The sequence below is a fragment of the Daucus carota genome, chromosome 3, assembly GCF_001625215.2.
Source record: "Daucus carota subsp. sativus chromosome 3, DH1 v3.0, whole genome shotgun sequence".
Lineage (NCBI taxonomy): Eukaryota > Viridiplantae > Streptophyta > Magnoliopsida > Apiales > Apiaceae > Daucus > Daucus carota.
In genome coordinates, this window is record NC_030383.2 from 2,172,575 (window position 1) to 2,199,473 (window position 26,899).

Genomic DNA, 26,899 nt, shown 5'->3' on the forward strand with positions numbered 1-26,899 from the left:
CAAAGAACAGCCTCCTTTATATTTTTTTGGAAAATATATTAAATGTTTTTGTGAATACAGTTGTCATACATTAGAAGCTGTGGATGAAATTGTTTTTTGTTAATGAAATGGTGCATGTCTCCCTTCTTTGATTTAAACTTAATTCACTGCATTTTATGGTGCATATTTATTTTCATTCTCTGCATTTAGTACAGCCAGCTTATGAAGCTGTTCTTGGCCCTCATATGTTGGCCAGTTTGCCTTTATTAAATTACAGTTGTTCACTTTATATTTGATAGTACTTGATTTTAGTTTATTTAATATAACATCCCTATTTTTAATTCTGAATCTCAGAGTTAGACCACACTTACTAATTCAAATCTCACCACAACCTTCTAAATGTAAAACTGATGACTCCTGTGCATTTTGATTTGAAGATTATTATATTACACCTGTAGAAGGCTTCACATCCTAACAGACTGTTGCAGCTTTTTATGATGACTTAGTCAAACAGTAGGAGACAAAAAAGAATACAGCTGTTGTGAAAAAATCCCCACCACATGTTACTGTTTGTAAGATAAGCCCTCTCTTTTATTTGTAAGCACTAATACACCATTGAACACATCTCAGGAAGCTGCCATTAACTCCTCCAACCAAAGGTAGGTTCTCCATTAATTCCTCTCTATGCTACCTACTGCTCCATCCTGTTTTAATAGAATCTTTCTAATCCATATCTTTAAAAAATCTGCCAGGTACAATGATTTTCAACAAATACGATAAGGTGCAGAATCTCAGGGTTGAAACTACAGAATGGACATTACGTGTTAGAGCTCAAACTGTCTGGAAAAGTATCAACAGGAAAACCAATGAGTTCAAGGGTTTAAATGTGATTTTCATGGATGACACGGTAACAGCTTCCAACCTAATTAAGTCTCTGCTTTTTTTCCTCATATGGACATGTGTTCTGGATAGGGTATGCTTTAATAGAGTTCTGTTCATGTGTAGAATTCGAGGCTTCATGCATTTGTAAGTGCCAAGATAAGTTCTCTGTTTGATGAAACCCTCAAAGAAGGGAAAGTTTACAGCTTATCAAATTTCCATGTCCGGAAATATGGAGAAGATGATAACCACAGGGCTGTTAGATATGAAAAGCACATTTATTTTGCCAACCATACAGAACTCAATGAATTGGATGCTGATTTAACTGCTATTGCTCCATATGCCTTTGATCTTTTTGATTTGCCTGATATAAGAAATTTCATAAATGATGATCGGTTTTTGATTGGTAATTACCTTTAGTTTCTTACTTCAAAATTTGCATTCCACTTTATCACATTTTTGTAAGAACTAATTGGCTTATGGTTTTTATACTTTTCATATGAAGATGTTGTTGGGGAGATAACAAACAAACATGTCAGCTGTGTGTATTCTAAAGAAGACAAATGCAACACTCACATCAGATTTCAAATAACTGACGGGAGGTATGTAGACCTATGATTATCAGCTGCATTGTTTAATGATTACATGTTCTTTTGGTCTAAACTTAAAAAAAAATTGATATAGGTACATAGTCAATGTCACTTTCTTTAATGAATTGGCTGAACAGTTTGAGAAAGCACTGAAACAGCTAGAAGATTCCTATATCTATGTCATCATATCAAGTGCTAAAGTGAATGAGCATGAAGGTCATTCCTTACTTTTATCAGTTCCTTGCATTCTAACAACCATCTTCATTACTTCACATTTATAGCTCTTTACTTACTTCACATTACACATAACTAACATTCCCAGTATAATCATATGTTGTAATTTTTTTTAGGGCTCCCCTGTTTGAATAACTATCCCGCCACGCGCTTCTACCTAAATGTTGACCACTATAGTGTCAAACAGCTGAAATCTAGGTATTGAGCACTACAGCTGGCCTTAAAATTAAAGATTAGGATACCATATGCAAGCCAAAAATTGGGTCTGGTCTAACCACATTTGATTTTTAATGCAGAATGTCTGAAATTCCTAAGACTGAGGCTGTGGAAGAAGTGCCAGTTGAACAAATCAAGCCCATGCTTTCAGTTGCTGATATAAAGAAATTAACATCTGATTATGCAAAGGTTTATATTTTATCAAAACTACTAATCTGAGAGCTGTAGCGTGTACATTTGCATAAATACATTTACTTAATGTAACTAAATTTTTATGTAGCGCAAAGTTTGTTGCCAAATCACTGTTAAGAAAGTCGATGTGAAAACAAACTGGTATGACAATGTTTGCACAACCTGTGCCGCGGAAGTTCAGATCGTTCAAGGGAGGTTCAAGTGTGAGAATTGTGTCCGTAATATACCTTTTCCTGATAAAAGGTAATTTCTATATTTCCAACCATGAAAAGAATTAACAAATTGAACTACAACAAACACAGCTTATTCCATGTAATTTATATTTTCTGATTCATCAATCAATTGAGCAGGTTTAGACTTGCAACAATATGCAACGATGAAACTGGAATTCTAGCAATTATCTTCCCCGATGACGAGATTCAACGTATTCTAGGGAGGAATGCATTTGATATTGAGGAAGATGAAAATGAAGTAAGCTTTCTATAATACAAAAAATAGATTAAAAGTTATTTTTATCAAATTGTTTTTTACATCATTACAATAAAATGTTTGCTTCTGACAATGTTTCAATATCACATTCGAGGTGTCTGATGAAGTAACATTCCCACCATCTCTAAAAGCTTTTGAGAAGAAACAATTTGTTGTGACATTACTACTAACCGAGCAGAATGTTAACAAAACATGCAACATCTACACTGCAACAGAGCTAAACGATCCTGCTGAAATGTTGGGCAACCACAGCCCATCAAGAATTCAATCTATTGCATCTGAGCCGATTAGGGAAACTATGGTATAGAGTCTACACTCCTATTAATCTTTTCTTCAAATTTGTTTAGGCTCTTCTAAATATTTAATTTCATATTACAATTACAGGAACTTGAACGTTCTAAGGATACTTTTAGTAGTCCTCCAACTGGGAAGTCTACAAACAAAGTAAAAACAAGATCAACAGATGAGAATGTATCAGTGGCAATTATGGAAACAATGGTATATAGTCAACATTCTTAAGAAGTTTTTCCTCAATTTTTTTAATCATTTTTAACTAGCTACACTTATTTCCACAGGAAATTGAGCGTAATACAGAAACTTTGATTAGTCCTCCAACTGGGAAGTCTACAACCAAAGTTAGAACAAGGTCAACAGATGAAGATGCAACCAATTCCATGGAGGAAAATGTTCCTCTTGCCAAGTTTAAGATTGTCAAAACTGAGAAGGTAAACATATTTTATTACCACCAAAAGTATACTATAATAAATGGTGTATGCTTTATTGATTAAAATATTTGTCTTGCAGAAATGAATGGCAAGTTGCTCTTTCATCCATTTAGAGATGGATTGAACCAGAACTCGACCTACTTTCTTATTTGACATTGAGACAGTTTAGATATTTGTTTGGCACATTGTTGCAAATTTCTGGCAATATATGGAGATTACTCCTTTCAACTTTTTTTTGAGAAGACTTCACATGTTACTTTTTTCATGTATGACTTCTGTATGAACTAGCTGGATTGTTTCAGGCTACTGAATTTGAATTATATTTTGTTATTTCTGCATTTTCTTAGTTCATTTGCAGCAAAGCTTTAATGCATACTTCTATCCTTTTATAGATGAAGTGCCAAGATATACAAGTTTTATTGCTTTTTTGGTTTCGACCATATTTATGAAACCAAAAAAAAAGTCATGTTGTATAGATGACCTCTGCAGGAAAAATCCCTACTTTCAGTTGTAAGGATTCTTAGGTGCAATATATGGAAATGCCTGTATTCAACTTTATTTTGACCAGATATGCCATGTTCCCTCTTCCATGTTTTACTGCTGTAAGAAATTAATGCTTTGCTTCAGCTCTTTGAAATGCTGTTTTGTTTTTGGAGCTCTCTGCCACTCAGCTTTCATACATCAGCAAAGATGTATTCACCTGGGCATATTTAAATAAAAGTCACTTTAAATGAAAGCTGAACAACTAGCAATAATCGAGACCAACCTTTTACCCCCTACTCATCAGATTCAATTAATGTTTACATTTTTCATCCACCATAAAAGGCAGCTCGGTCATATTTTGTAAATAAGAAAAGAGTACAAGAGAGCACACACATTAGAAAAGACTACAACATGTCAACCAAGAAGTATGATAGTTTTAAGGATCTGAGAAAAGGAAAATATGATTGGAAGGTTCCTGCAAGGGCACTGAACTCTTGGAAAGGCTACACCAGAACTGGGGAGGCTTTCAAGGGTTACAACTTATTGCTTCTAGATCATAAGGTGAGCCTAATGCTTTTCTTTATATTGTTTCCACTCAAAAAATGTCTAATACTACCATTTAATCTTCTAATAAAAATACTGTGTTGCAATTTCAGAGAGCTAGAATCCATGCTTTTGTGCCTGCAAGACTAGAAGAGGAAGTAGACAAATTGGTTGATCTCGGCAAAATCTACCTCATACAAAACTTTACTGTCAAAGACTACAAAGCAGATGACAAATTTAGGTGCCTTAGAAAGAATATACAGATTCAGTTCGGGGAGGAGACTATAATCACTCAACTACAAGAAGAAGATATAAGTATTGAAAAGACTTGGTTCGACTTCTATGATCTTGCTGAACTGAAACCCCTGTCTACTCAAACTACTTACTTGACTGGTAAGTTGTAGAAACAATGTCATACAATCATCCCTTTCATAACTTATTGATCACAAATTAAATCTAATGTGTTAGATGTAATGGGAGTAATGGAAAAACATGACCCCATTGGCAAACTGACAAATAGGCACGGGAAGGTCCAATCACAGTTAAAATTTGGCATTACTGATGGCAGGTATGTACATTTACTAGAAACAATGCTATCCACTGTCATTGCTCCACAAACGATTAATTTAATAACGTATAATCGACTCTTACAGTACAACTGCCCATGTAACTCTATGGGATGATTTTGCTGAGCTTTTCTCTTCTATGCTGAAAATGGACCAAGAAGAATACAAAATCTTGATACTCGGTGGTGCTAGAATAACAAAATGGGGAGGTATTATGTTAGAAATATGTATTTTAAATTTATACGACATCAGATTTCCAGTCAATTTTTTTTATAACCTCTTCAAACAGATGAGGCTGTCATTACACATGTCCATGCTACTACTTTCTATATTAACTACGACATCCCCTGTGTTCATCAGTTAAGAAAAAGGTATGCTGCTTCTACTTATATCATCCAATTCTATTATTAACAAGGGAAGAAATCATATAACTTTCTAATTTTTAAATTTATTCCCAGGATACCACACCCTAGCTTCAAAAAAGATAATATTTTCAAGGGAAGGAACAGGTCTCCAGCTGTCTATAAAGTGAAAGACATAAAAGAGCTTGGAGAACAATATGATGAGGTAAATAAAATTTTTACCATAGAACTAAAAAGATGTTTACACACAATCTAACATGCTGCCTCATTTTGTAGACTGAACTGATATGCCAAGTGAAAATTATGGAGTTTGAACAAGTCAAAAACTGGTTCAAACCTTTTTGCACCTCATGTTATGGAGAGTGCACTGTAATTGGTAATTTGAAAACATGCAGCATATGCAACAGGACTGTCCCTTATGCTGAGAACAGGTAAACCTTCTCAGTTTCCATACAATATTCACAAATCTCTTTTAAAAATTAATTCAAAAGTGGGGATGCAGATTTGAACTACACACTCTGGCAAGTGATGAGACTGGGCAAATGAAAATAATTTTGGAAGACCGTGAAGTCAGGAGGTTGATTGGAAAAACTGCACTGGATTTAATTGAAGAGGTATTTTCTGAAACTACTTAGACACATGTACACTCAACATCATATAAAGGATTCACTAATTGTGTAAGATTATTTTACAGGGAAACAAGGTGGACATTTTCCCTGCTATCTTAGACAACTTAAAGAACAAGTTCTACAGCATCAAAATACTAATCAAAGAAGCAAATACTAAGTATAAAGTAGATGCTTTCCTAGCAACAGATATCATTGAAGGGAGCTACACTGAGATAAAAAACGAGACAGAACGAGAATACCCTCAACCTATTCAGTCCTTCGAAACACATGTAATAAAAACAACTGCTACAATACTTACAGTTATAATACCATACTTATAAAAAATATCACTTACTGTTTTTTTTTAATTTCATTTGCAGCTATCAGAGTCAAGCTATCATCTGGATTCCGCCAACTAAATCTGATTCCACGGACTAAAATCTAAGGATATCTATGATTGATTCCTCTTATTTATTATTAATGAGTCTACTTTATTATCTAAAATAGGACATCCCTGTTGTTCATTATTGAAGACAAAAAATGATCTCTACTCTATTCATATTTCAGCTGTGTTTATCAATTACAAGTCAACTCTAGCGGTGATGTGGCTGAAAAAAACTGATTAACAGCTTTTAACTTCCCCTCTAATATCTTATTATGCATACCATTAATATTAGTTCATGCAATCTATCTATAAAATCTAATATAACTCCACAATCATGAATATACAGAAGACTAAGGAGTATATTAGATATTCAATAAATATATTTCATCCATCTTTGAACAGGCATCATAGCAAAAAAATAAGAAGAAAGATATGAACCAAAATGATCCAGTCATTAAATAAAGCAACCAACCAAGATACTTTAGATCTAGATAAAAGTTTTCTACTCTATTTGTAAGTGATTTATTTATTTTGTTCGCAACAAAAAATTACATGTCATATTCTACTATAATTTGAATGACTAATTACATGATTTATTAAATGATTTATTAATGGTTATTTGAAATTATTTGCAGCTGCCTTTTTGAACCAACCATTGGGAGTCCAGAGCTTATATCATCTGGAAATATCTAAGTGTTTATTAAGATGTTGGTTTGATTATGTTTCCACGCAAGTTCTACCTCTAATATATGACTAAGACCACCTAAGTCCATACTGTCACTCCATTTAATTCTATTAGTATGCCTAACTCTATCTGATTCTACAGACTTTATATAATTTATATCTATGATGGATTAATGTTTTTTTATGCATAGATTTGTTTACTTTATCGCAAATACAACTTCCACTTTCTTCATCAGTTAAGATTAAGAGTTCTCGCTACTCTGTTAAGGTATTACATTTTTAACGTTTCATTCTACGGATATACATGTGCTATGTGTTTGAAAATAAGTATTTTATATTTTGCATTCAACTGCAACAGCTTATTATGAAGCAACTTGACTTAAAACTGGCAGATCAATGTAAACACTATATACAAAACAACATGTCAAACAGGATAACTATGTCCTCATTCTACAAAGACAACACACATAAAAATCCTACAGCAGCACCAAAACTCTAATAATCAGTGAAATCTAATCTTTTAACAGAGATATTCATCCTAATTCACCAAAATAACAAAATACCACATAAAGAGTTAAATTTATAAGTGATCAATCATGATATATCATAATCATTTCCAAGCCAGAATCCATTAATTTAAGAGCAAACCACAGGCAGCTTCAAAATAAACATTCTCCCAAAATATTCATAATTCACCAAAATAACAAAGTACCAGACAAAGCGTTAAATATACTCCAACAGTTTTGCAGAAAATGACATATTCATCTAGAGCTCTCAGCAACCTTCAAATATCCAAACTTCCACATAGCACATGCTGCAAAAAATATTTCATTACAAAATTTAAAATGCAGAACCAAAGTGATCAATTACCAAAATAAGAACATAACAAAACCATACCTAGAAACAGAACTATGCACCATGATTCCTCAAGACTCGAACAGCAAAGTGTGTGCGGAATGGGTCTGCACACTCAAATACAACCACGTCGCCAAGTTGGAGGCCCAATCCATCTCTAAATTGGATCCATCCATCATGAATGGTTGTGCGGTTCGAGTTGGCACCTCGATACCTCACCTGCAGTTTCCATGCTTTCTCACCCAAATAAACATTAATGTAGTCTCTTTTCTTCCAAAAGGCAGTGACAATGCTGTAATCAGTTGATATATCCTACATGAGTAGCCAATAGAGAAAAGGACTAATTAAGGAACTTCATACATTCAACGCAACAAAAAAAATAATTTTATAAAGCATAGATTAAAAAACTCACCACTCCATAAACATATTTGTACAAGTGGTGAGCCTTGACAGTTATCTCAAAGCGATAACGCACGATAGGGTTATGTGCATTTAGACCTATAAAAAAATTAACATCAAATTTTCATTAATAACAACAAATCTGAAGAAACCAAAAAACAGGAAAACTAACTGCCAAAATTGTTATACCGCTTGAAATGGGTGTGCCAGGGAACAGGTACTCAACAAAGTGATCATCAAAAACTGAAATAGTCGTGATGCCAGAGTCCTCATAATGAAACAAAAGCAAATTGAAGCGACTGAAATCTTGCATGCCAAATATTGAGCTGAATTTGCTCAGGCCATGGAATTTTCCAGTTTCATGGTCATAACCACCCTCAATGCTCTTCCCATTACTAAAAAAATAGTTCTGATACGCTTTCAACATGGGAAATCGTTTCTTAATTGCATGAGGAGGCTCCTATAAAATATACTAAATTAACAACACAATAGCATATAAATTTGTTAAGTAGTTGAGTTAAGGTAAGGATTTGTCTTACATAGTCATCAATTATAGGGTCTGAATCATTAACAAAGTTCAGAAATTTCAATCCAACCTTTGCAACATTCACTAGCACAACAAAAAAAAGATTAATTGCTTATAAATCAAAACAGTCAAATAAACAATAACATAAAAATCTAAACTGGTATCATGCTTAACAGTTGAAGGCATACCATTTCTAGGAGGTGTTCTCTGAAAATGGTGAACCACACATGGGTACTCAATCTCCAAGAGATCAGTCCCAATAACATAAACATTGAAATTAGAGGACCCGTCAAATTGAAATACAAGCATTTCACCAGCTTTCAAGTCAAAATCAGCATAAACAGTTGAAAGGCCAGACAAGGTTCCTTTCTCTTCATTGCGCATCACCGGGATCTGATACCCATTCAGGAATTTCAACAACAAACACTTGGGAATAATATCTCCATATTTGCTGATAATTTTTGCAGGGAGTTTCTGAGACATTAAACAAATAGTTAGAGGCACAACTACAACTATTCCAATCCCAAACAACTGTACTAACCATTTCATCAGATTCCAAATCCGCAGTTGTTAAGCACTTGATAAATTTCTCTATAATAACCCCGGACAAATCCATAGCCCTATTCATTTATAACCAAAAAACAAAAAATGAGAGGCATGCAAACATTGGATACAAAAACAAAACAAAAAAACGCTTCTTCACCTAACCTGGAAGAACAGAGTAAATGACGGAGCAATTGACACCTGAATGATGATAGCTTCTTGCAGCAGCACAATAATAAGATGAATGCTTCCCCATTTAAAGTTGAGCATCATTAAAAACTGCTGCAATTAATGGTAATAGGGTGTTTAGTTGGGGAGTGCCATTAAAGGATTTCAGGCAGCATGGAGATGTTACAGTTTTCAAGAAGAATTTTGGAATGTTTGCTACGTTATTCGTTTTGGCAGGTGAATATCATATTTCAATTTTTAAACCTCTTAAGTCATGTCTTTGTTACAAAAATAAGTTACAGGTGAGAACTTTTATAATTGAGAAGTAGTTGACTAATTCAATTAAGTGAACCCAATAAAAAAAAAGAACAAATCATCAAAGAAAATTATCCATTTTTATAAAAAATGGGATTTAAAAAAACAAGATAAGGAGTTTTTTTTTTAAAAATAATATTATCAATATTAGGTGTTTTCCGGTTTAACAAAATAAATAATAATTCTTTAATTTACATTAAGTGTAGTCCCACCGGATGTAACATTTTAAGGATATTTTACAATAAATAAAGGAGATACTTTACAAGAGATTCTTGATATTTATATCTTTAAGTCTTTTTTTTTCGAAGTGAGCAGTTCATATACAAAGGAATAGATACAAATAAATTTTTTATGGTGTTTCTAATTTTTTTGAATAATTTTAATTCAACATATAAAACCACAAATCCGAAATCAAACTTCACAAAAAAAAAAAGAAATATTAAGCATTTGAATACTATAGATGAATATCATATGTGTTCCCAAATTGTAACAACACATCGGGTCAATGTGTAAAATTTATGCGACTTTGTTAGACTAAATGGATCTTTTAATGAAAAAATTGTAATCATTTTTTTACATTCTTTTTTTTTTATTTTGACGCAATTCATTTACATACTTTAGTTTAGTGTATAAATGTATATTGTTTAGGAAAACAAATAACGGTTGCAAAAAAAGGACAATATTTTGAGACTACGAAATTGTATTATAAACAAATATTTTATTTTCAAAGCCCTTGCGTAGCGGGCACAAATACTAGTTTATAGTATATCCTCGGTTTGATTATGCCCGAAGTTCTAGGGAGCCATGCATCAATATTGTTATGTACCTGTTCCATATTTAAATGGTGCTTCAGTAATAATTTAGATTTTAAATATATATATATATAGAGGGTTACTCCAGTGAGAACTTCTTAAAATGAGAACCGTGAGAACTTCCTTAATTTATCATATTTTGACTAATCTAAACATCAAACTAGTGGGTACCCAATATAAAAAGTGTATATAAAACTAGTCTCTCCCTAACTAGTCAAAAAAAAAAATTCAAAAAAAAATTCAAAAAAAAAAGTCCACTGCCACGTCATCAGTGATTTTTTTTTTATTTTTTTTAATTTTTTTTTTCGGCTAGCTAGGTGGAGACCTTAATTATATACATTTTTTGTGAAGGTGCCCCTGGCGGGGCCCTTCAAATGAATGAGATATTGATAAATTAGAAAAGTTCTCACGGTTCTCATTTTAAGAAAGTTCTCATTTGAGCAAGTGCCTATATATATATATATATATATATTATCATAAATAATAAAATGATATATATTATAAATATAAGTATTGTGAAAATGATATTATATTAAAATGAATCTGTATTTAAGAATAAGTATTTTTCGGTACGTGATTGTTTATATTATTTTAAATTTTCATAAATATGAGAAATTATAGCCTAAAAGAAAATTAGTTTAATTAAATTTTATTTTTCATTAATAATAAATTTTTGTTAGAAATAAATATTGTTTTTATTTAGTAGTGAAGTAATAAAACTTTTATAAACACTTTTGTAACAATAAAAATTCATATTATATATGTATGAATTCACAACTAGATGATCCCGCCAAAAAATCAGGAAGCAGGTCTCAAGTAAAAAATGTTTGAATTATATTGTTAGCCGAAATGAGGACAAGAGATACAGGAACAAAATAAGATTCATTATAAATCAACAGTGAAAGGCCATGGGACGACTCTCTTATCTTAGCTTCAATCTCTTCATCCTCCTCGCCATCTCCTCCGTCGTCAGATCAAGAAAAAGATCGAGAGAAGAGCAATTAAGAAGATGGGTTTGTCACATGATGCTGCTCCGATTTTCAAATCCTATGGGGTTCCTCATGGCTCAACTGGTATGCCTTTCTATTACAATTATTTACAATATTTTCTCTTTTTCTCATGATTTTGAGTGGAATTGCGAAAGGTGTTGATTTTAATCTTGTTTGTTTGTGTGTATTTGTTTGTTTGTTTAATCCCTGTGTTTTGTTTGGTTTTTGGTGTTTTGGGCGATTTTCGTGTTACATGTGATACGCTTCGTTGTTCGCTTCGCATACGACGAGGCAACTTGATCGATAGCATAGCGGTGGTGGCCGATGGTGGCGGTGACGGCGGTTTCAGGACGGGATCCGGTTTCAGAAAGGAAAACGTGCTAATTGTGCCTTAATTGAGGGCGGTAATTGTGCCTCGTTAATTATGCCTCTTTATTGAGGGCATAAATTGTGCCTCAATTATTGAGGGCGTAAATTATGCCTCTTTATTGAGGGCGTTAATTGGGCCTTATTTGAGGGCGTTAATTGTGTCTTAATTAAGGATATTAATATTTTATTATTATGCCTTAATTAAGAGCTTAATTGTCTCAATCATGAGTTATTATGATTGTGGGAATATTTTGATGTAATCTGTTAAATATATCGACTTATATTCTTTTTGTTTCTATTGTTTTATTTTCAGGATTCTTGGAAGAAGGCCGGTTTTCTTTTCGGACATTAAAGTTTTATTGTCTAAATTTCCCCGGTCATCTTGCATGTCCGACGGTTAGATAATAAGCTTTCTTGAATGAAAGAATTATCACGGTGAATTGCCGATTCTCGTTGAGATTTATTCTCATTTTCAAAAAAAAAAAAAAAAAAAATAAGAATAAGAGGAAACATAAGGAGAAAGATATTTAATTCTAACCTGTATATAGTAAATGAGTTATCTGTTAAAACTGAATGAGTTATCTGTGAAAACTAAATTTTCTTTTCAGATAATTGAATTTCTGTTTCAAATATTAACACACCTCAATTCCAATAACCGGTACTTTTTTTGTTGTCCACGGTTAATTTTAAATAATTAAATTGACCATTTTTACATCAAAGATTATGAAGAATTCTTTCATTATTTTAAAAATTAAAAAAATTCATTCAAAAATAGATTATATGTATTTTATAATAATATAATTTTTATATTTTTTTAAATTATATAATTCAATCAAAATTTAATTAATTTGACTGTTAGAAAATCAAAACCTAAGTACCAAACAAATAAAGTCAAACATAACTGAATCAAGGCCCCGCAAAGAAGATTAGAAACCACATTTCTCTATTGCACTCTACAACTCGAGCCACAAAGTTGACAATACAGATGAGATAACTATTCAAAATTTGATTTTTCATACACAGAAGCTAGAAGTTTCTTTTCAAAATTTGATTTTTCATACACAGAAGCTAGAAGTTTCTTTTTATGATATTTCTCTGGTAAAACATCAACTCTAAAACTGACCATATCGACAGAGTTCACACAAAGCTACCGGATTATTTGCCATGGAAGCACCATACAACTTTAAATTCTCCCTGTACTTGTTTCTTCTCTACGCCCTTCATGTTACTAACATGGCCTATACAAACAAGACTACTATGTTGTGCCAAGATCATGAGAGGTCTGCGCTTTTACATTTTAAGCGAAGTCTCTCTGCCTCTTCTCATTCATCTGCCTATCTGAAGACCGCGTCTTGGAGGGCCAGAGGAAATAGCAGTAACAATTGTTGCTCATGGGACGGAGTTGAGTGCGATGATGCTTCAGGTTTTGTTATTGGTCTTGACCTCAGTAGCAGTCTCCTACATGCTACTCTTCAATCAAACAGTGCCTTGTTTAGCCTTGTTCACCTTCAGAACCTGAATCTTGCGGAAAATAACTTCATGAACTCATTGATCCCAACTGAGATCTCCCATCTTTTGAATTTATCCTTTTTAAACCTGTCATTCTCTTCATTTTCTGGCCAAGTTCCCCTGGAGTTGTCTAGAATGTGTAAATTGACTTCCCTTGATCTGTCTAACAACTATTTGCATGGAGGCTTTCCAATTGCCGTTTTCAATCTACCAGGCTTGCTTGTTCTTAATGTGAGCGGAAATCAAAATCTCAGTGGTTACCTTCCAGAGTTTAACCAAACAAGCCCCATCAGGGAACTGGATATTGCTTGGACAAATTTCTCTGGCAACATACCGGCCTCAATTGGGAATCTACGGTCATTGACTAGGCTGAGACTAAGAAATTGCTATTTTTCTGGATCATTTCCGCCCTCAATTGGTAACCTGACCCAACTCACTTATTTATCAGTTGCATCTAACATGTTCAGTACCTCTGGGGATCTTCCTTGGCTCCAGAAGCTAACTAAACTTACTGTGTTAAACCTTGATGATACGAGTCTATATGGTAATATCCCACCATCTATTGCAAACCTCACTGAACTTACTGTGTTATCACTTTCAAACAACCCGTTCAATAGATCAAGGAATCTTTCTTGGCTTGGCAAGCTGACTAAACTTACTTTCTTGGACCTTCAGAATAGCAATCTATATGGTGATATCCCACCATCTCTTGCAAATTAAACTCAACTTACTCATCTCATCCTTTGTAACAATCACTTTGTTGGTGAAATCCCACACTGGATTTGGAATGCAAGTAATAATTTGGAGGTAATTAATCTTCGTGCTAACTACTTAACATCCTTTGAACGGAATGTGGTTGCTATACACAGTAGAAGTTTAAGGTTCATCGACATAAGCAATAATATGCTGCAAGGGAATCTCCCAGTCCCACCACCAAATACAAATTTGTACTTGGTGGATAACAACAGATTAACTGGATATATTTCACCTGTGATATGTGGTGTCATGTCTCTTAAAGTACTAGATTTGTTGAAGAACAGCCTGAGTGGACCAATTCCACAGTGCCTTGCCAATTCTTTGGAAGCCTTAATTCTTCAAGACAACAATTTTTCTGGTGCAATTCCTCAAATGTACCCAAAAGGATGTGATTTGAAGGTGATGGACTTAAGCCAAAACCAGTTAACAGGGGAAGTTCCAAAATCATTGTCAAATTGTAAAATGCTACAGATTTTGGATCTATCAAAAAACAAGATGAATCAAACTTTCCCCGCTTGGTTGGGGAGTCTTCCACGACTACAAGTTCTACTTCTGCATTCCAACATGTTTCATGGTGAAATCGGAAGTCCCAGGAATCCTTCAGAGTTCCCAAGGCTGTGCATTATTAATCTCTCTCATAACTTTTTCACTGGTGCATTGCCTGTGAATTATATACAGATTTGGAATGCTATGAAAGCTTTCCGCACAAACATGGAACCATATATAAAGACAGGTTTGAACTTTGAAAAGAAAATTGGCTTTTATACAGTCACATACAATTTCACATATTACAGCTCAATGATTCTTACCAACAAAGGTGTAGAGACGGAGTACCAAAAGATTTTAAATATATTCACTGCTATTGATCTCTCGAGTAACAAATTTACAGGGAAGATTCCAAAATCTCTTGGAAGTCTAGTGGCTCTCCAGTTGCTCGACCTTTCTAACAATAATCTTATAGGTCCAATTCCTCTGTCACTTGGGAACCTGACACAGCTTGAATCGTTGGACCTTTCCCAGAACAAGCTCTCAGGAGTCATCCCTGACCAGTTAGCAGCACAACTCAATTTTCTCGCCTACTTCAACGTGTCTCAGAACCTCCTAAGAGGTCAAATACCACAAGGCCCGCAGTTCAGAACATTTGACAATAATTCATACATGGAAAACTCAGGACTTTGTGGATTCCCTTTATCGAAGAATTGTGAAACTCTGCAGTTACCACCTGATGACAGCGATGATGATTCTGGCGAAGATAAGTTTCCAAGTGGATTTGATTGGTTATTCATATTTGCAGGACTTGGAAGTGGTCTTGTTGTTGGGTTTGTTATGGGAAACATCCTAATGGATAGGCAACCCTGGCTGATTCGTGGAATTGTTCAGAAATTTGGAAGGACACAAAAGAAAACGAGGATGCAAGAGAGGCAGATCTTCCGGGCTTAGGGACCAGGTTTGCTGAGAAATGTGCTTTTAGCAGTCTTTTTTACTGAGCATGCGTGTGCAATTGTTGTTCTAGATATGTTTAGTTGTATGTTCTCGTGTTCTAATATTTCATTGTTGTGTCTTGAACCGCAATTATACTAATAGCCACTATTACATCAACTGCCCAAAATATTGCACTTTCCAAATTACGAATATCTGCCAGTTGGGGAGAAAAGACATATATATCAATCTCCTTATGGAATATCAAGTTATTAACACTGCAAACTACTTAAAACATTTACTTATAACATATATACCCTTACACCACTGATAAGAGGGTGGAGAGTACTGGCCTCCAGAACGTCGATTACCCAAGAGAGGCAACTGGAATGATCCTCCACGAAAAGATCCCAACCAAAATATAGCACTCAATCATTAACTGTTTGCGGTAAAGATAAAATCAATGGTTAAGGAAGTTATGACATGACTTCTAGTCACTTGGACCCCTGAACTTCAAAATGTAGTACTGTATTGTTTGAGTTGGCCATCAGTATTTGTTGAACACTATGTGACTTAATGGCAGACTCATTATATGTTAGAATATAATATGATCCTCCTCCCAACACATTGAGATTTTCGGAGAACTGGTTACTCAACATGATATCAGAACTCAGGCTCACGGGAGACTTAATTGTTCTCTTGAGGTTTTGGGAGAACATGTCAAGTAACACTGTATACTCGATACCTGCTGATTTATAACTGCATTCGAAGTCTAGCAGAAAAGATTTTAAGCTAGTCATTCCCCCCCTGCTATTTAACTGTAAGCTATGCTGGACATACCGACTTAATAACACCAGAAATTCAATTTACAAGGATCATTATACTTAAACTTACAGAGACACTAGATGATTATCTTGACTGTGTAATCTAATAAACATACAGCATACTCGAATTAATACTAAGTACAATCTCAGGATCTAAGAGCAAAATGACTTGAGCATTATGAATTGTTTAGAATAACGAAGTAAATAGAATAAATCGAGTAGGAGGACGTCTGAGCCAGCTTCTTTTCTGACCGTTTCTTCTAAACCAAGCATAACTGTATAACAATCTGGATTATTCAAACGGGACCCTATCCGATCGCTCTCCAATACCTTTGGGCCGTCGTAGCTGAAAAAAATAAAAACGAGAGGCATTAATCGAATTGTTAAAAAAATCAGAGTGAAATATAATATTCACATGAAAAATTGCTTTCAATTACTAACTATTCTATTTCTCGGAAGAGCATAGAATCTATTTGGGGTCTTTAATACTTTAAGGTTTAAGATGAACTGATACTTAACATGATATCATAGCTAAGTTTGGTGGATATCTCAAGTTCGTCGACTCTCAATAATGGAGCCACTTACCCGAGAATACGAAAGGCGGCCTTGATCTTCTGCAAGCCTTCTTTGGCATGTTCAAACAGAAGATAGTCATAAAGGTATCCATCTCCGCAAGCAATCCATAGTGCATACAAGTCCTTCCAGCTCCACTTGAAGTTGTAGTAAAGGTTGTTATAACTGTTATATATAGAGCTTAAAGCCCATTTTCTTCCACGTAATTCTCCAAGAGTTATCGGCAAAACACATATTTTTCCAAAGTTCTTCTTCGTCAACAAAGCTCAGAATCAATCTCCGCCATTCAGGATCCATGCATGCAAGCATCGCTAAATCAATAATAGGTAGGTGACTAAGAATCTTTAGTTTGAGTTCGGTTGGGAGTTTGTCCATGTAGCATGGTTTGTTTTTCTTGTGCTTCTGCATCTTTTTAGGTCCTCACAATTTTGGATCTTGGATATAAACCCTAATCAGATTTTCAAAAAACGAAAGATATTATATATGTAAGAAGCGGAAATCGGGATTGACTGATTAATCAAAAATTAATTAATTGAATATATTAAAATAATACAATAATATTTAATTTATGGAACATATATATTATGATAATTTTAAAAAAATATATTAGGATTAATTGAATTTTAAAAATCAAACCAACTTATAACGACCGAAATGGTCTCGGACTCTCGCGAAGCGGGTAAAAGTTTGGTTGTTCTATGCACCGGTGACTTGCGATATTTGCTATTTTATTATATATATTTAAATTTTAATTTTATTACAAATATTATATGAGAATAATATGTGTGTTTTAATTAAAATTTTTAATAATTAATAAGCGTGTTTAAATTAATATATTTAATTGAATGATTTTAATAATTTTTTTATTTAACATGTTGAACAAGATTTTAATAATTAAACAGGATAAGAAACTAATTAAAAATTAGTCCAGATATATATATTTCGATGAAAATATTTAAATATATTTTAATTATAATGATCTATGTAGGATAAATTATAAATTAAGAGACGTGTAGACCTAAATACCTAACCGGTTAACTTGGTTAAACAATTAATTAAAATTTGAACCCGATGAAATATATATGTTTGTCTCAGAATGTTTAAATATATTTAAATTATAATAAAATGAATATTTATATTTATAAATGAAGCGTCCAACGACTGATAAAATTTTGAGTATTTCGATTTTAATACATCATTTAATTCAATTCCATTGTACCCTTTGAGGAATCACTAGTGTTTGATTTAGAATTATAATATGTAATTTTAAAAGAAAGAATTATGAATTTTTTGTTAACGAGCTCTGCACGGGGATTGTCCAAGAGGTACTGACTGCCCACAGCGAATTGCCTTCTCCAGGATGAATACTGAAGCAAGGAGAGCTGTATTATTAATATCAGTATGTGATAATACTGTAAGATTACCCCGGCCCTGTACTCTTGTAAAATGCATCTTGATAATCAGAGAAAGTCCAAACAGGTGTCCTATTTAGTGTCCTAAGTCGAGAAAGTCCAACAGGTGCCTTATTAAGTGTCTTAAGTCATAATATAGGACATTTGATGAAAAAATTTGATCCAACAATGTCCTAGTAATGCTCTATATCATTAGACAACCCATTTAAGCCCTATTTTTGAGGCACCCTCTTTGCCCTATCCCATATTTTACAATAAATTGTTACCAACACTCTCTTTCTCTCTTTATTTTATATTATGTTTTAATGATGAAAGTGAACTTTTAATAATAAAATATTAAACATATAGTGAAAATGAGGCGCGTTGTTGGAGTTGAAGTTAGTAGAAAATGTTCTAAAACATAATTTTTATATTATATTTAGGGTTCTAACTAGGACACTATTGGACTTGCTCTTAAGTGCTTATCACCTTATCAGTATTGTTTGTGAATGAAGCTGATGTGGGCCGGGATAAGTCTCAACCACCGAAACCTGATTCCATAGTCTATACTAATGTATCGATACAAAAGATAAATCTCAAAATTTATGAAGGATGAACAAAGCTTAATACAATTTGTATGAACATTTGTTTGGGGTTAATGAAATTTGTGAAATCCACACATTTTTAATGATATATTTAGTCATATAACAACCGTGCATAGTGAATATAAAAAGCAAAAAATAAAATAAAATTTCAGCCCACTCTGAAAACAAAAGTAATTAATAAGATGTCACCGAAAAGCTTTCAAATTATATGTATCGAAACATAGGAGAAAACTAAAACCTTGGCGGTATGAACATAATACGGAGTTTTATTAAGGTTCTTTTTGCAAGTCTGCATTAAGAAATGGTGTTAATTAAACTGTAAAATGTAAATTTGAAAAAGGTCACTCAACGGAAAGTGTTTTATCATTTTCCCTTTGTTTTTTAATCACTTAAGTATAAGTGAATTTTTTATTCTAAATTCCATCATACACTTATGTTAATTTCGTTCTAACTGTTGGCTTGATTTGTCGTTTAATTTTATGCTTTAACTCGAATGATATGTTCCTGTTAACGGAGGAATCTGGTGATAACAAGATTCGGGGAGGGTTGCTGGAACTTGTGGTGGATGATGACGGCGGACGACGGAGTATGGGTGGTGATTTTGGGTTTGGCTGAGAGTTCAGGGAATCAGGGTTTTCTCACAAGAGCGAAGGAGTATTCGTTCTTGCAAGGGTTGTGACTTATCCCCAAACAATGTGCCTACGTACCCTATTTATAGGGATCAAGCCAGACGTAGTTCTTGGGGAACAAACAACCTAATCAGAATAGGTTTCTTATTCCTTGGTTCCAGCGATGGGTCAGCGCCTTAGATCAGACGGATATGGGCTTTCGGAGCCCAGCTTCTTCCAAGGAGCATGGAACTAGGTGGGCTGGCCAGCACTAGCCCACGTAGATCTCCCCAGACTCAGCTGTTTGGGCTAGCCCTCCGTCCTCTCTTAGGGCGAGGCTGATGGTGGGCCTGGGCCCTAGATAAAACAGTAATAACTAGGCCTGAGAACCAGGCATGTTCGGCCCTTTTCCGTACTGTGCGAGGAAGGTAAGCATTGGGCGAGGTCCTTCAACAATAGGCGAGGACTCTCTCTTGAAGACTTGGGCCGCTAGTCACTAGGCCGTGAAGCCTGATACATGCCTAGGACGAGGGTCCGTACTGGGCGAGGACACTTATTGGGCGAGGATCATCCTGTTGGCCTGGTTCCTCTGTCATTGGTCCTCCCTTCCTGGGCCTCATAGATGGCGAGGTCCATGTAATGGGCGAGGATGATCCTGAAGATCGGTCCATTCCGTGAATTGAGGCGAGATCTACGCAATCTTCTACCGAGTTGATATTTGGCCATAACAACTACCCCCCAAGCCCTTGTAGCACTGGTGCGAAAGGGTTTTGAAGAAGCACTGGGCGAGGAATATGATTCGTTCTCGCCTCCTCCAGCTCGTCATATGTAAAAATCTTCGTAGTGGCTTGTAGATTTCCAGGAAAATCTCCAAAAAATTGTATTGTCCTTCCATAAGTCGTCATCTTGATTTAAGAGTCGTGCCTCGAAGCGTGAGAAAACTGGCCAGTCGGGGTGTGCCACGTGGCCCTGATAGTTGCTATTTTTCCCGCCCATTCCAATTTCTATATAAAGGCGGCTCTTTTCCTCTCAATTCTTATCTTACTCCCACGAAGTGCTGCTGGATTTCACTCTCGAAAGAACTGCATTAGGCGACGCTCTGATAAAGGCTTCGCACCTTATTCTCCTTTCCGAAATCAGAGGTACACATATCATTTCTTGCTTTTTACAATTTAATTTTCTTTGTTCATATCTGGTCTTTAATCATAATCTAGGCGTCTTAGGTTCCCCAAGTGTTGATCAGAAATATTAACATAAGCGTTAAGATAATTGAGGGCGAGGACTTCGTTAAATCAAGAACCTTTCATTTTCTTAGGGCGAGGACCTTTCACAAGCGTCGTCGCCCTTTGTGCTCTTACTTTCTCGATCCCTTCTTTATCCCCTTTTATCAATTACCAACATTGATTCTATCCTCGCCATCTCTCTTTCAGATGACGAACTCCCAACAATCTCACCCCAACACCGATGCTCAGGTCGATTCGTGGTCATCACTCAAGGTTGACCCAAAAGCGGGCGACGACTTAGATCCAGGATGGCTGAGGGCCCATCAGGGCGAGGCAGGTCCATCTCGTCGGCCGGATCAGAATGAAATATTCAATATTCCATCTAGCGACGAGGAAAGTGTCTACAAGCCTCAGAGGGATGATGATTCTCTTAACACCCTTTTCGAAGGTATGGAGCAGCCAGATCCTTCTCGCCCTCTTCTTGGAGTTGGGAAGGGGAGACAACTACAGGCTGTCAGAGATGCCTACCCTGTTCATCTAGAGGGCGAGGATGATGCTGAAGGCGAAGACGAAAACGAAGGTGGTGACGCGAGCTCTGATCACAACGAATCTCCCTCAACAGGCGAGGATGACGAGGCCACGATATTGGCCTCGCCCATTCGTTATGCTATGGAATATCCTTCCCCTCCAAACAACCCCTATATTCCCGAGACCTTCGATCATGATATCGATTTCAACTTTGGAGAAGATATCCCAGAAAAAGAGAGGAACAAGCATCGCCATGTCAACAATACAATTACCTGTGCAGGCCTTTCCTCACAGATTTCCTCGGACGAGATCATGTGGATGATCGAATACTACAACCTCCAGGGCAAATGGTATAGGCCTCGCCATTTTATGAGGATGCATCGCTTTAATTTCGATGGTCTTCCATGTCCTCGTATGGTGTTAACCAACAAATTAGTGGAGCTTGGGTTCGGATGGCCAATGCATCCTTGGTTGGAGAAATTAGTGAAACACTACGACGTCGCCCCTATTCAAATCGGTCCCAACAGTTGGAGGCTTGCCATTGGCATCTACATGATGTACCGCGGCCTTGGGTATCCGGAGCCTTCCATGCGCGAGATGGATCACTTCCTTTCCTTGAGGAAAACAGGCGAGGACTATGGATTTTTCTATCTTACCCTTCACCCATGCCACCACAAGAAGGGCTTCTCCGTTGGGAACCCCAGTAATATGAAGTTTTGGAAGCCAGATTACTTCTATCTCTATGATGTTCCTCGCCTGAGGGTCTCCTTTAATCTTAACCCCTGTAAGCAACTTCTTTCTCGCCTTTTTACACTTTTTTCTCACCTATTATGCCTTATCGATATCATTTCTCCAGACAAGCCTCTGCAGACTGAACTAGAGGGCGAGCTTCTAACCCGCGCCCAGGCTGTCGATAACCTCAGCGTCGCCCAAAAGGACCTCGACAAGATTGTCACTCCTGCGTCGCTTCGTAAATACGGATTTTACAACAAAGGCTTCGGCCAAGTTCCTCTTATAAAATTCGATAAGAGGAACAAGTCGAAGAAGGCCTTGGAGTGCCTTAAAAGGTCTTTAGAATCATTGACGGGTAAAGGTATGGACGTCGCCCTATATGTTTATTCGTCACCATTTTACTTACTTATTTTTAGTACGCCATCATCTTTAGCATGTTCCTCGCTAACTATATATTCGTCGCCTAATATCTGCACTTGGTTTCTTTTTAGGCAAAATGGCTGAGCTTCCTTTTGGGAATAATCCTTTCTCTCAGGGTGGGCGCATTCCCGTATCCCAGCCTCGCCCCACAATCTCCGTGAATGCAACTCCGACTCCTCGTCAAAACCAGACCCCTCCACCAGACAAAGACCTGAGGGCGAGGAACAAGAATAAGCGAGGAAATGAAGTGGAAGCTGCCGCCTCGAAGAAGAAGCCAAGAGAGGGCGAGGAATTAACTCCTAGCGCCGTGTCTGTTGCCTTCAGCGTTCTGGCCGAGGACAATTATCACGCCGAGGACGTTAAGGTTTGGTCCTCGAAGTCAGCCGTTGAAGCTGAGCACAACTTTAAGCTGGGTCTGGGCGAGGCCTTTTTCCAAGGTCTCAACGTTCTTGCTGCCAAAAACTCCCAAATCAGTGAACTGGAGAAGGCGAACTCCAAGCTAAAAAGGGAAGCTACCTCGTCTTCAGACAAACTAAAGGGGCTTCAGAGCAAGTATAAGGATGATATGCAAACAAGGGATCTTCAGATCAAGAATTTTCAGACCACCCTCAACGAGCTCACCGAGTCCTCGACTGCAGCTGCTAACCTCGCCAACTCCACCATTGCGGGTCTTCAGTCCGAGCTTGAAAGCGAGAAAGCTTCAAAATCCAAGGAACTGAGCGACGCCTACGGCTTTGGATTTCTTGATTATCTCGTCAACTTCTTAGCTGCGGACCCTGATTATGACTGGTCCAAATTCTTCGCCCCCTCCACTCCTGCTTACATGACTGGCTTTAAGAAATCTAATGCTGCTGCCATAGAAAAGGCGAGGACTGTCCTTCAGGCGAAGATCCAGTTTGAAAAGGAGGCCTTGGCGAAAAAAGGAGACGAGGCTACTCAGGGCGAGGAAGGTGATAAAGGAGACGGCGAGGCTAATGCCTCCAAGCAGCAGGACTGATGAACCTTCCTGTTTTTCATTCTTTTTAAATTATTCCAAGTACGTTTGGAGTGCGAGCCCTCCGTAATTGGCTTCGCGGTTGTATTTGAATTTAACTTATCACTGTTCTAAACTCTTGATTTGTACTTTTTTAATTTATCCAGCTTTATTCTTCTTCGACATGTATTTTTACTTTTCATGTCTGTTTGTTCATCTTACCGCATAGGGCGACGATCTAGAATTGGGCGAGGACCCTCCTCGCCCTTGGTTGTCATATCGTATTTAAGACCGCTGCACCTGAAGCAATTTGAACCATGGGCGAGGTTCCCTTAACGGTCCATACTTCGATTAGCAGCCCACTGGGCGAGGTTCGAACCATGGGCGAGGTTCTTGTGTCTCCGCGCCTGAAGCAATTGTTTCTTCGTACGTTTTTTGCTCATTTTTACTATTATTTATTTATTTTATTTTTTACATCTGCTTGCACCTCGAGGGTTCATCCCACCCTTGACCACTCATCTCTTAGACAGCTGCACAGGGCGAGGATACATCCTCGGGCGAGGTTCCCAACCTCAAAGCATTTCTTGTCGTATCTTCATTCTTTTTCATCGTACTCTTCCATCAGTAATACCAGGATAAAGATTCTCAACCCAGGTGCTCCCGTCCTCGCCCTTCATAAAAGGCGAGGTTCTTCCTTCCAAACAGGCGATGACTCCAAATCAGGCGATGACCTTCCGTGGGTCCCTCCTTATAGGCTTTTAATCTTCCCCGGGTCATCCAACAGTTGTGGTTTGGTGAAGAGTCGCGACTCTTCACTGAAAACGAGGTTGGAATTCAGAGAGTCGCTTATTTCCTATAAATAGGCTTGATTTTTCTCAACTCAGCTTCTATCCCTCCACATCCCGAATCTTCTTGTACTCCTTTTTAAGATATGTCGGCTGAAGATCTATTTGCTGAGTTTGACAAGGCGGTGGAGTCTGACCCTCCACCACTCATGCCGGATACGAGTGTTGTTCCTCCGCCTCCTCCTCGCCCAACTGTTGCCGAGCTCCAAGTATTGGTGTCCGAGCTTCAAGCGAGGATAACGATTCTCGAGAGGCGGAATGATCGCCTTGAGGATAAGATAGATGAGCTTAGGGAGGTCGTTCGAGACCTTAAGGTGGAGAATTCCTACCTTAGGGATAAGACAGATAATGACTACTAAGTCATACTTATGTAATCCTCGCCCCCTGCTGGGCTTATAAATAAAATATTTTACGTAATCCTTATTTCCGTTCTTGACTCGTGCCTTCATTAATGAAAACGTCGTCTTTACATATTCTCGATTGATGGTCATACCTCGCCTTTATGCTTAAATAATCGTCGCCCATAACTATCTTCGACCGAGAACGTATATTAGAATATGATAATTAACCCTGACAATATCCTCTGGGACAGTAGGGAATTCATCTACTTAAATCCCAGGCATCCAAGAAGGTAGGTCGTCGCCCTCTACCTTACTTGGGCAGAACTAACAACCTCTGGGACAGTAGGGAATTCATCTACTTAAATCCCAGGCATCCAAGAAGGTAGGTCGTCGCCCTCTACCTTACTTGGGCAGAACGAACAACCTCTGGGACAGTAGGGAATTCATCTACTTAAATCCCAAGCATCCAAGAAGGTAGGTCGTCGCCCTCTACCTTACTTGGGCAGAACTAACAACCTCTGGGACAGTAGGGAATTCATCTACTTAAATCCCAGGCATCCAAGAAGGTAGGTCGTCGCCCTCTACCTTACTTGGGCAGAACTAACAACCTCTGGGACAGTAGGGAATTCATCTACTTAAATCCCAGGCATCCAAGAAGGTAGGTCGTCGCCCTCTACCTTACTTGGGCAGAACGAACAACCTGTGGGACAGTAGGGAATTCATCTACTTAAATCCCAAGCATCCAAGAAGGTAGGTCGTCGCCCTCTACCTTACTTGGGCAGAACCAACAACCTCTGGGACAGTAGGGAATTCATCTACTTAAATCCCAAGCATCCAAGAAGGTAGGTCGTCGCCCTCTACCTTACTTGGGCAAGACAGAAAAAATAAAAAACAATTTCAAATAAAACTCCAACCCCGGAGGGTTCTCCAAAGCTGCACCCCTGGGGGTCTTCCTGATGGTTTACCGGAAGTACGGGCCATCAGGGCATAGGAATTCCTTCGAACCGTCTCGTGGAGACGGTTCTCCGTTCATCCCGAGGGTGTCATACATATGTCTCGATTACACATGCAGACAGGTTCCAAAGCAGCAGGGAGATCGTCCCTGGTCTTCATGTTCCAAGCAATACAAAGATACACAAATATGAAAAAATTCAAAATTTATTGATAGTAGTACGCTTACATGATGCTTTTGCCGAAGGGCACGTACAACCCCTACCCCCCGAGGCTTGGGAGTAATTTTATTGGTTCCAAGGCTCATGCTTGAATACTCTAAACAGGAAACAAAAAAAAGAAAACATAAACAGCTACTTCCCCTCTTGCGTGTCGATCTTTCATCATGCCTCGTTAAAACCTTCCTAGGTAAAACCCGTGGGAAAAACCCTAGTATGGAAAAAGAGTACATGAGTCGGATGACGAGGGATCTTCTGGTCTACTGATAATACTTTTTGAGGTGCTCGGCATTCCATGCTCGGGGGATGTCTCTCCCTTCTAGGTCTGCCAAGTAATATGTTCCAGAAAACAGCACCACTCTCACCTTGTACGGTCCTTCCCAATTAGCTCCGAAGACTCCATGGCTTGCTACCTTGGTGTTTGGCATGACTCTTCGCAGAACTAGATCGCCTACCTGGAATGGCCTAGCCTTGACTTTGGTGTTATAATGCCTCGCCACTCTTTGCTGGTATGATGCAATCCTTAGCTGAGCTCCTGATCTGGTTTCTTCGAGCATATCCAGGTGTAGACGATGGTTGACCTCGTTCACTTCTGGGTTGAAATTATCTCTTCTGAATGATCCGGCTCCTAGCTCCACAGGTATCATAGCTTCACATCCATAGGTAAGGTTGAAAGGTGACTCCTCGGTTGTTGTTCTAGGAGTCGTGTTGTAGGACCAAAGCACATTGGGTAGCTCTTCAGGACAATTGCCTTTCTTGTCTTCAAGCTTCGCCTTCAGAGTATGCTTTATGATCTTGTTAACTGCTTCCGTCTGGCCATTCGACTGTGGGTGGCTGACAGCCGAGAAACCTTTCTTAATTCCTAGGTTGTCACATAACTCCCTCATCTCTTTGCAGTCGAACTGTTTTCCGTTGTCGGAGATCAATTTATACGGAATGCCGAAGCGGCACACTATAGCTCTATATACAAATTCGACCAACTTCTTCGCCGTGATAGTTGCTAATGGCTCTGCTTCTGTCCACTTCGTGAAATAATCAACCGCTAGCACTGCATACTTGACACCTCCTTTGC

General features: G+C 37.3%; 4 protein-coding genes across 4 annotated transcripts; 3 read left to right on the forward strand and 1 right to left on the reverse strand.

Moving 5' to 3' along the window:
- The first annotated feature begins 736 nt into the window (after window positions 1–736).
- LOC108212035 (replication protein A 70 kDa DNA-binding subunit D-like) lies at window positions 737–3,389 on the forward strand. Its single transcript, XM_064088544.1, has 12 exons — window positions 737–886; window positions 985–1,264; window positions 1,364–1,460; window positions 1,543–1,664; window positions 1,799–1,880; window positions 1,979–2,087; window positions 2,179–2,333; window positions 2,441–2,561; window positions 2,674–2,880; window positions 2,964–3,077; window positions 3,155–3,304; window positions 3,384–3,389. Exons 1-12 carry the CDS (start codon window positions 737–739, stop codon window positions 3,387–3,389), a joined length of 1,593 nt encoding a protein of 530 aa, XP_063944614.1.
- A 762-nt stretch (window positions 3,390–4,151) lies between these two features.
- Window positions 4,152–6,391, forward strand: LOC108213790 (uncharacterized). Its single transcript, XM_017385580.2, has 10 exons — window positions 4,152–4,348; window positions 4,444–4,723; window positions 4,799–4,898; window positions 4,984–5,105; window positions 5,186–5,267; window positions 5,355–5,463; window positions 5,535–5,689; window positions 5,761–5,872; window positions 5,953–6,156; window positions 6,247–6,391. Exons 1-10 carry the CDS (start codon window positions 4,199–4,201, stop codon window positions 6,283–6,285), a joined length of 1,353 nt encoding a protein of 450 aa, XP_017241069.1. The 5' UTR covers window positions 4,152–4,198; the 3' UTR covers window positions 6,286–6,391.
- A 2,325-nt stretch (window positions 6,392–8,716) lies between these two features.
- LOC108213909 (uncharacterized) lies at window positions 8,717–9,527 on the reverse strand. The gene is made up of 3 exons (XM_064090976.1): window positions 9,424–9,527; window positions 9,257–9,335; window positions 8,717–9,189 (listed from the first exon to the last, which is right to left on the reverse strand). The coding sequence occupies exons 2-3, from the start codon at window positions 9,329–9,331 to the stop codon at window positions 8,800–8,802; spliced, it is 465 nt and encodes a 154-aa protein (XP_063947046.1). The 5' UTR covers window positions 9,332–9,335; window positions 9,424–9,527; the 3' UTR covers window positions 8,717–8,799.
- Window positions 9,528–14,321: 4,794 nt separating this feature from the next.
- LOC108212037 (receptor-like protein 33) lies at window positions 14,322–15,748 on the forward strand. The gene has a single exon (XM_017383768.2). It carries the CDS (start codon window positions 14,324–14,326, stop codon window positions 15,614–15,616), a length of 1,293 nt encoding a protein of 430 aa, XP_017239257.1. The 5' UTR covers window positions 14,322–14,323; the 3' UTR covers window positions 15,617–15,748.
- Window positions 15,749–26,899: the final 11,151 nt, after the last annotated feature.

Bases quoted from the DNA above. Each gene is read 5' to 3' on its own strand.
- LOC108212035 (XM_064088544.1), top strand. From the start codon at position 737: ATGATTTTCAACAAATACGATAAGGTGCAGAATCTCAGGGTTGAAACT. The intron at 2,088-2,178 runs GTTTATATTTTA...ATTTTTATGTAG, and splicing joins TAACATCTGATTATGCAAAG to CGCAAAGTTTGTTGCCAAAT. The intron at 2,562-2,673 runs GTAAGCTTTCTA...ATCACATTCGAG, and splicing joins TTGAGGAAGATGAAAATGAA to GTGTCTGATGAAGTAACATT.
- LOC108213790 (XM_017385580.2), top strand. From the start codon at position 4,199: ATGTCAACCAAGAAGTATGATAGTTTTAAGGATCTGAGAAAAGGAAAA. The intron at 5,690-5,760 runs GTAAACCTTCTC...GTGGGGATGCAG, and splicing joins GTCCCTTATGCTGAGAACAG to ATTTGAACTACACACTCTGG. The intron at 6,157-6,246 runs GTAATAAAAACA...TTTCATTTGCAG, and splicing joins TTCAGTCCTTCGAAACACAT to CTATCAGAGTCAAGCTATCA.
- LOC108213909 (XM_064090976.1), bottom strand. From the start codon at position 9,331: ATGGATTTGTCCGGGGTTATTATAGAGAAATTTATCAAGTGCTTAACA. The intron at 9,190-9,256 runs GTTAGTACAGTT...TTAATGTCTCAG, and splicing joins ATTTGGAATCTGATGAAATG to AAACTCCCTGCAAAAATTAT.
- LOC108212037 (XM_017383768.2), top strand. From the start codon at position 14,324: ATGCTGCAAGGGAATCTCCCAGTCCCACCACCAAATACAAATTTGTAC.